Here is a 9,840-nt window from a genome sequence, read left to right as displayed (position 1 = left end):
TTTAACCCTGATGTACCCTGGTGCCGTACCGGGTACCGAATAAACGTGTTAAAAGGACTTGTGGTGTCGAAAGGGAGTATTAAAACAGAAACATACGAAAAGTCTGTTGCGGTAACGCAACACAGATACATTTAGAACATCCTTCCTTAGAGTTGTAATAGGCCACACCTTGAATGAAAAGCGTAGATTATTTTAATAGTTTTAGTCACTAGCTGCATTTATATCATGTGTATCAATTAAAGAAGTCTGGTTTGGATTACGGCGTAGCAACATTGTATTCGAAGACATTTGGATTTTTTCAATGATTCAACGAAAAATGTTCGTCATAATTGTTTAAGTCCAAAAATGCACATTCCTTTCGATTTTTTTTTCATAGAAAGGGATACGCTAATTAAGACCAGATCAGCTAAAACTAATAAATATTACAAAACATTCACGAGTTGATTGACAACTCATTTGTTTTCCTATTGGTTGAAAAAAGGTAAAGTGATGATTCTCGATGATTGTAAATTGTAAATGTTAATGTGTTTATGAAAAAGTTGAAATGAATGAAAAGTTACGAGTTGTAGCTAATTGTGTGATGTGCAATTGATCAAGAAAATTATTAATATTAGACCATAAACATTGAAATCACCTATGAAAATTAACATCAAACTTTAAAGAATTACCTTTCAAAAATGCTCTTGCTGGAGAATCTGCTATTATTGCGCGTATTTTTACTTGCACTCGGCAATTATTTAGTTCAAGCCCTTCGTCCATTAATTTGTTCAGCTCTTTTACCAATAAATCCATGATTTGTTGAGTATTTGTTGGTTTTGTGCGCTCACAATACAACGCTGTTGTAATAGGTGCGATCAGAGGCATTTCTTGAATATTTATCATGATGGGCCAAATTTGCATGTTACTACTTTTGTGCAACGGAAGGCCTTCAATATAAATATTCAATGATATTGTTTCTGTCACAGTAGTAAACCTAAAAATACGAAAACCAATAAGTTACTAAAACAATGCAAACAAACAAAACAAACAAATAAACTAAAAGATAATGTCATACTCCTTACCGTAAATTGTCCATGAGGCTTTTTTTAATACCACGGGTCCAGAAAGTCCCGTTTCCGAGAGCACTTTGTTCCGGACGATCTCTATTGGTGTTTAAAAGCGCTCTAGCATCTTTTAGAAGCACGAAATTGGTTTTTGTAATCAAAATTGAGAGCAACATGTTCATGGCCGAGTGCTTTTGATTGGTTGCTATAGCGAAATACCTCAAGAAATCTGTAATATTCATTGATTTGAAATCAATGACTCCTTCGTCACTCTCAGATTCATCATTGCTAGAGCTATCGGAAACACTAGGATCAGCGTTATCTTTCTCCTCGCCGATGAACGATGCATCGCCATCAAGCTCTACTGCTATGTTACAACCTGGCTTCGCTACACCTTAACCAAAAGCGAATTACAATTAAATTTTAACCAATAGACTAAAAATAGACAATAATACAAACCATCATTAGTTTGGTTAAGTGGTGGCTCTGCGGTACTGTGACTTATCTCTTCTTTTCTCAGCTCGTCCAAGAGTCGCTTTCGTCGATACAAAACACCACTTTTTTTTAAGCAATGCGCGTAATTTTCGGTAGACATTTCACTTTCTTTTAATTCACAAGGTTGGCATTTAATCACAAGTACAGCATAAATCGCACAAACCACAAACTAAATCCAAATTAAACCTATTGAATAGAAATAATAGAATATGAAATCACTATCTATTCATAGGAACTGAAGCACGCGTTGAAATGTCAAATGACAATGCGAAACTTGACAAAGCATTCTTCGTTGAATTTCGAGCCTTCGGCAACTAGACGAAATTTGTAAAAACTTTTCAGACCGAAACAGTTATATCTTGAAAGTTTTCCAGTCATTTGAAAAGTTTCAGTGTTTATTCTTATTTATTCTCTGTCGGCATGATATAAAATAGCATGATTTCGAACCAATTTGCTTTTACGACCACAAAATCGTAGTGTAGAACAAATGAAAATTCTACGACCCTAATCAGACTCTGTGGTCGTAGTGAGGTTGTCTGGGCATTTAATGAACTTTGATTATTCAGCTTTTGTTTAAGCCGATTTTTTAATTTTTTTTTAATATGAGCGCCTTATTCGTTCCTCTGTGATATTTTTTTATTTCAGTTTACGACATAGATCAATATACAGCAACTGAAGAACCATGCTACAAAATTCTTAGAAAAGACGAGAACCCAACGATAGCCGTAGTAGGACAATGCATCTTTGGGGCCGTTCAATTATTACGTAACGCAAAAATTGAGAATTTTGGACCCCCTCCCCCCCATTGTAACAAAATGTAACGCTGGAATGAACCCCCCTCAATTAATTACGTAATATTATGAAACCCCCCCCCCACTAATAACCAGTAATTTTTTTTTATTTTACAAAAAAAAATCTACGACATTTTAACTTCCATTTTTATTTCGAACATAATACTGAAAAAAACCAAGCCAAGCTACTGATTTTTAAACGTTTTACTTTTAGGTTACAAGTTTTGCCAAGTGGCTGCATATGATGGTCAATGCTGACGATTGGGACAGCATCATCGTTTACAACGTGTCCCAAATCTTCATCATCTGAACCCAACCATATATGCTCCTGATCCTTGATCGTAATCACCTTCTTTTTACTTTTATTTACGTCGTGTTTGGACAGTGACGACGATTCTAACAACCGATCTTTTGTGGAATAAATTTGGTTATGTTGGTTCAGCAAAACTTGTGAAGCAAAATATATTTCGCAAATTTTACAAACTCTGCTTTGTAACGCCTTTTGTAATGAAGGGCAATATAGGTCATATGGCAGCTCTTTGTATGATGGAAGAGATTTAGGTAGGATCTTTGCAGTGTTAATCGAGCTATTAAGGAAGAGTGAAACAAACGATCCACTCGTTTTGGAAAAACTTGGGTACACGGCTTTAATCCCATCTGCAGTTTGATTGATGCGAATCGGAGCAGACATTAATTGCGTTGGCATTATATCGAAATAGCTGCTTCTGGGTGTGCTGCAACATTTGCGATTTGTACATTTCACTATTTGCAAAAAGTACTGTGAAGTGCGTACATGTGATGAACACCATTCTGCATCACAGCTAAGTATGGAATCAAACGATAACTCAGAGGAACTTGGGTCAATATAATCCGAAACTACGGGGAATCCACCGAATGTTATATCGTTCCATATTTCTGCAGCTGTTTCACCTGCATACTTAAAATTCTTTTTCTCTAATTCCAAATCAATAGTTCGAAGTCTTTCATCATGGGTTCCGTAATGGTACCGTAATGATCATGAGGTAGAACAAGGCCTGACAATTCTCGAGACAATTGCACCATTCTTCTTTCCAAATACAAATACAAACAATAATGATACAAAATGAAGAATCTGAGACTAAATTTAAAGAGAAATTTACACTTAATGTATAATGTATAAAGGTGCGAATACAAATCACACAACTAAAATAGACCCAACCAGTGAGGTCGAAACTATGCAGCAGTGGCAATGATGAATGACGAAAAATAGAATCATCAATAATTTAGCCATCTGAACAACTTATTCTATGTAACGTAACATAAAGTTGAACCCCCCCTCCCCCTATGTAACAAACCGTAACGTTTGAAGGAACCCCCTCCCCCCCTAACAGCGTTACGTAATAATTGAATGAACCCTTACATGCAATCCATTATCGTAGTGTTTCATTTATTAATTATTAATAGTTAATTATTAATAGCAATCATATCATTATTAACAACTATTCAATAGCTTTAACCCTATATATGTTGAAAAAACAAATCAAAAACCAACTCACAAAATACATCCTCTTGAAAATGAGTAAAAACATTAATACCATTACTTCGTATCGTTCATACCGTTTTGCTTGCAATTACAAACATAGTGTTTTATCTGAAAATTATGTTATGACAATCTACCAACAAACCCATTCCACCATTTCGCTTGTGATCGTTCGACAGCGCGAAGCCAAATTTTTGCTGCGTTTTGTTTAAGCAAACAGGTGTACTTTTGTTTTCGTGTGATCGGGATTACAGTCATACTTTGTTGGCACTTAGGCGGTCCTAGCTACGCGTGGGATTTTACACCGGTACTGTCGTGTGGGACCATCGGCGTTACCAAATACACAAACGGCCTTCCCAGCATGTATTTCTGTACCTAGAATATTATATTTCTTTCTATCAAACATTGTAAAAGTATAATTGATCAGTTTCGAAGTCATTTTAACTAATCGCTTCTTCTGGACTGCCGGGTCGCTCTTGGTCGACTGGTTTGGAAAAATACTTTCAAAAAACAAAGCCCATCGTGTCCAAGTATTTCTTCACTGTTTGTTCGATTGCTTTAACTTCTAGAAGGAACGCAGGGATCACATTGCCTTCGATCTTCAGTTTAAGATTCCGCTGAGCTGAACGACGATGTCTTCTATTGTAGCGTTCTATGCTTTGGCGGCCTGAACGAGACCACTGGTTGGCACTCTGGTATTTTTTGGGAAAGGAAAAGATGTAAAAGTGAAGTAAAAATCCAAATTGACCCTTTTTGGCGAATGCGAAAAGATTTTAGTTTGTAAAACTCTTTCGGTTCGGTGTGCCGCATGCTGTTTGATGGCTAGTGCATAGTGCAGATGACTACGAAACGTCCTGCGCGGTGCTGGATCCTCCTTTCGGTAGCAGTGTACTCGTACGAAAAAAAAACCAAAGGTTTGTCCTTTTGAAATGCATACGTTAGAATGTAATCAGGACACAGGTTCATCCTCAAAGAGACCCTATAGACGGTACAGCAGAGTTCCCCCCAATCGCCCCCTCCACACTAATCCTTTTTTATCCCCACGGAGAGGAAAGGATTCTGTATCACTAACTAATCGTTCTTGGCTCTCTGCGTAAGTAGTGTTGACACTTGTGGCTTAAAAAATTTTATCAAACCTTCAGTGCATCGAACATGTAGTTGATTTTAATTAAGCACTTTCGATACATATCAAATTCCGTCAAACACTTTGAAAAATAATATATGAGTTTAATGTGATGCACACATAAAACAAATAAACCACCAGTGCTACTATAATTCATTGCATAAGATAAATCCTGCACATTCAAAGTTGTTATAAGACCTGGTCTTATAAAATTATTCCCAACATTTTGTATCCTAAATCGATACAAATCGGTAAATCGGTATTAAGTTAACTAAATACAAAAATGCTTAACAAAATTTGTTTTAAGGATAATATAGGATTCAGCATTAGTTGCCTCGTGTAGCTACTGGTCGTCTCCTATCCCGGTACTTGAATGCTGTTCCCTCTTATCCCCATCGTTGTCAGCTACTTGGCCTGGATCAGTTGAGCACGCGTTACTCCCACTTTCCAGCTTATTCCATAGCTTTTCTCCACTTCCGTGATCTCGATCCTCCGGTCGTTTTATCCTCGACCCCTCTGTATGTTCCCTCCCTACACTTACGAGAGAGACCTCTACTTGCTATTCCCATGCGCCATACATACCATGGACAGAATGACCCGTTTTTAAAAGCACGTTCGGCCGACTCGTATAGACTGTTCGATTTCAATGTCCTTGTATTCCATATCCGTTCCCATTTCGTTTCCGTTCGTGATTCCTCTTCCCAATCGCTTCCTTAATTTAAGTTAGTTTTTTGTTAACCCTATTGGAGCAAATAAACTAACAATAAAAATAACAATTTGTTTGTGGATTTCAACTTTAAGTCATAGTTTAGCTTATCTATACCAATCTAATAATAAAAAAAATAAAAAATAATAAAAATAATACAAACAACAAATAACATTTAATTGCCTGTTACATTCATTTTATTTATTTTACTTAGTTCGTTTACATGAAATATATTTGTTTCGCACCGCACAACAGTTTTGCATAGCACGATGGCAGAAAATGTGGGATGAGGATGAGCCTGGGAGATTCCTGTATTGCATTTCACCATAGGTTTCATTCGCCAGATTTTTAGACTTATGTTAAACCATTATGCTAAGATGAGAACCTTCAACGTACAGACATGTCCGGCTACACTAGGGATATCTCATTTTCTTTAGTCTCCGCTTCCCTTCCTGTGAATGAAATTTAGAAGACTATCCCCGTCTCTTTCTGTATATGATAATTGCACAATCAAAAAGCGTAACTATCGAATTCCAGTTGACACCACGTGGAGGTAAGAGATCGGAGTTCCAAAGTTCTGCGCGCATTTTTTGCTTAAAGGCACTTTAAGCAACATTACGCCGTGGACTTTAGCATTTGTCAGCCACCTAAACTTAAAATAAGTTATTAATCATGTTGTATAGAAAATGCGTGCAAAAACAGTGTATTAGCTAGTAGTATTACTTACCGTTTGTATTTGTTGCCAAAGTGGGATTCAAAAAGTTTTCTGCCTCTCTACTTGCCGCTGCCAACTACCTTTTCGCGTCTCTAAGCCTAAGTCTCCTCTGCTTTTAAAGCATATATCGTAGCTTTAAAAATGTTGCTACGATGCTGCCGCCTAAACTGGTATTCCCTAATATAGCTAATCAGACTACCCTTATGCGTGCCTTTGTTCCTTAAAAACTGTTTCAACCACCGCCATGCTCCCTCGATTTCCTGCGTCCTAGCATCCCTATCTAACGGATTAACAAAATTTTGTGAGTGGTTTACTGTTTTATGTATATACCCATAATCTTCTATAGCGTTGTACGCTCTCCAACAGTCCGTAACAACGATAGATCCTGGATGAACGTTATTTAAAATTAGTCCGTGCAGTGTCTCTCTATCTCGCTTTTCTACAATTTCGATAAAAATTTCTTTCGTTTCCCTACAAATTCCGCCTACTACCCAAACCTGATTATTTTCGGAAACTCTACCCCTATTGTATTTACGCTTAGTAACGACAGACTCATCTATTTCGACCGTGAGTCCGTCGCCACTTATTGCAGCTAGCCTATCTTCTACATATACCCTACACTTTTCCCTAACTATGCTGTTCCACTTGCAAACCGATGTTTCGCATACATTTGCGTCGTTGCTCTTATTAATGTTCATCGAATCGCGAGACCACTCAAAAATGAAACGCACTAATTGCGTAAGGGTCAGTTTCGAGTTCGCGAACACACTGCCCTTGCGTATTGAGCACTCCGAACGAACGCAATCACCGTTCACACACTTCCACTTTTGTAAATCGCGCCGCAACGTATTCACTTTGCTCATCGATGAGCCGCAGTTCTGCGCAGAACGCAAAAGCCCTGCGTTTTCCAGCAGGACGATAAGTCTACGCTTATCCTGCGTTAAACATATCAACTCGTCTTAATGTTGAATAATTCGCTCATATCGTTATGATTCGCGTTCCTTCCTCTTCAACAAATGATATAGGATAGCAGCAGTGCCAAAAATGATAACCGATAACAAAAGTGTGTCGATGTATTGGTCATTTGAGCGCCTACGAATAGCTAGTCATTTCAATTAACATTGTTTCGAATTCGCACATGAGGCGTATAACAGAAACATTCCGCAATAGCCTTTTTAGATTAAATTGTTAAAATTTCGAATGGATTAAATATTAAGCTTTAATGCTACACCTATTTTTCCCCAGGTTTATGTTTAAACCCTACTATCAATGATAAAAATTTCAAAGTATAATCATTTTGCAGACAAGCTCGCGGGTGACGACCGCATTGTTATTTTCCTGTACAGTTGCTGTGTACACCACGACGGAAGGATAGTTTAACCTTCATTTCAATGACCTACCCCAATGAACTACCCGGGTATGTTTTACACTTTTAATTCTTAATAACATTAAATATAACAGAGCTATCCGTTTGAAAATTTTGGAATGCCTAGTAAAACAAGTTTTTCATCAATTCGCAAATCCTCAGATTTTTAATTTTTTTGTAAACATGTTTTTAATGTTATATTCGATTCGTACCCCTTAATTCTATGGCCACCTACTCGAGTAGGTCATACATTTTGTATGGGAGTTAGCACCTTTCCGTGTTGAAATGCGGATGTCTTCAATTTTAACTGATGAAATGTTTAATTATCAGTAAAGCTGCAACACATTGTTGTGTATAATGTGTTTGAGATACAACAGCTTTAGTGCATGTAAAATATATTTCAGACTGTTATTGATATTTCATACATGAAAGGATGTACAACCCTAAAACCCCGTTACAAATCCATAAATTCTCATTAATTCATGATTGCATACTTCAAGTTTAGTATTAGCATCACAACTTTAAAGAACAGGAAAAGATAAAAATACGCGTTTTTACGCTATGCAGTTCTATTTACACTTACAGGATTTTACATTTTAGTTTTGACTGGCAGCACACATTTTTTGACGCGCCGCACTCGATTTCTTATCGTCGGCGAACAATTTTGATTGCAAGCATCGAATTTTTGAACGGGAGCATTTAATTTAAAAATAGTACATGGCTACTAAAATATTGCAAATCTAGCACACTTGGGAATACTCAATTGCCGTAGTCCATGTTCAAGTGTACGCATGTGTACGTATGTTCTTGTATACCGTATACTAACTTAGCAAGCATGCGGGAACTGCATACTTACTGCTATATGGGAATGGTACACTACTTACTACTTACGCAACTTACTTATTACTAATAACAAATAAAGAAAGTAACAGAAGTTATTCATGGTAAAAGCAGTTAGATTGTTGGTACTTCCACTATCCTTGTGAAAGAGATTGAAGCACTTGTTTATATGCAATATTGTTTGTTTTTTTAGCTACTTGATATTTTTTTGTGTAAAATATATTTAATAAATTATGAAAAGATTTATAAAACATGTATTAGGTTACGTATTTGAAGTATTATGTCCAAATCCATCCCTGCATATAAACAAGTATGTGGCGAGACTATCACGCAATCTCGCACGCAAGCTAGGGTGAGAAACAAACGCCGCAGCATAAACCGCATAAGTTCGGATATCTCTATTCGGATATCCTAAATGTTAACCAATGTTAACCTGAACGCTTTAGGCGCAATAAAACGCTCTCTACCATTGTAACCGCGAACCCAACCGGACGTGTTAAGTATTCTTCTCCAAATCCGAACATAGGTAAATTCTTATCCTATAACTGGTGACCCCGAACGCGAAAACTCGAAAAGTTTAAGTTTCGACTGCAAACATTACAATCGTGTAATTTTTCGTTGCGTAGTTTTACATCCGTGTAAAATCGTGTAATTCACCGTTGCGTAATTCATTTCCGCACAAATCGCAAACCTCTCGCGTCGCGTGTACCACGTGTTTTATTAACCCACTTAGTGAACGCGAGTGTTAAACCTTCGAAACGATGACGGATCCCGAACCAGGAAAGATGACCAAGCAGGAAGACGCGGGAACCAAAAACCAAAACGCAGAAACAAAATCCGATTTCGATCCCGAGGAGGTGGAAACGTGGTTCGTGTGCTTAGAAGCGGCATTCTGTGTGAATAGTGTGATTTCGGACAAGCACAAATTTAACGCGGTGATAGTAGCACTCAACACCCGCGCAAAATTTTTCCATCACGCAATATCCAAATGTAACAAGTCGACCTTGGCTGATCGATATGCTACCATAAAAAAATCGGTCATTGACTTTTATCTGCCGTCGGAAAACCAACGCCTCACAAGCTTACTCTCCGGCGTCGCGCTAGGCGATCGGAAGCCGAGTGTGCTTCTTTCCGAGATGCGCAGAATGGGAGGAGAAGGCTGCTCCGATAGTGTCCTGTGCAACATTTGGCTACGCGCGTTACCGACCACCGTCCGTTCTATAATCGACGCTATGCCATCAG

The 9,840-nt window shown here is 37.7% G+C and overlaps 1 protein-coding gene across 1 annotated transcript; it reads right to left on the bottom strand.

Moving 5' to 3' along the window:
- Positions 1 to 201: 201 nt before the first annotated feature.
- Positions 202 to 9,784, bottom strand: LOC128710788 (uncharacterized). Its single transcript, XM_053805644.1, has 4 exons — positions 9,685 to 9,784; positions 1,062 to 1,437; positions 669 to 973; positions 202 to 212 (listed from the first exon to the last, which is right to left on the bottom strand). The coding sequence occupies exons 1-4, from the start codon at positions 9,782 to 9,784 to the stop codon at positions 202 to 204; spliced, it is 792 nt and encodes a 263-aa protein (XP_053661619.1).
- Positions 9,785 to 9,840: the final 56 nt, after the last annotated feature.

Source organism: Anopheles marshallii, chromosome X, assembly GCF_943734725.1.
Source record: "Anopheles marshallii chromosome X, idAnoMarsDA_429_01, whole genome shotgun sequence".
Taxonomy (NCBI): domain Eukaryota; kingdom Metazoa; phylum Arthropoda; class Insecta; order Diptera; family Culicidae; genus Anopheles; species Anopheles marshallii.
This window is presented reverse-complemented; position numbering and strand designations above follow the sequence as displayed.

What these genes read in the sequence shown, in the direction of transcription:
- LOC128710788 (XM_053805644.1), bottom strand. Translation starts at nt 9,784, where the DNA reads ATGTTGCACAGGACACTATCGGAGCAGCCTTCTCCTCCCATTCTGCGC. An exon ending in GCCTAGCGCGACGCCGGAGA is followed by an intron (nt 1,438 to 9,684) that starts GTAAGCTTGTGA and finishes CTTTTGGTTAAG; the next exon opens with GTGTAGCGAAGCCAGGTTGT. An exon ending in AGCCTCATGGACAATTTACG is followed by an intron (nt 974 to 1,061) that starts GTAAGGAGTATG and finishes TCGTATTTTTAG; the next exon opens with GTTTACTACTGTGACAGAAA.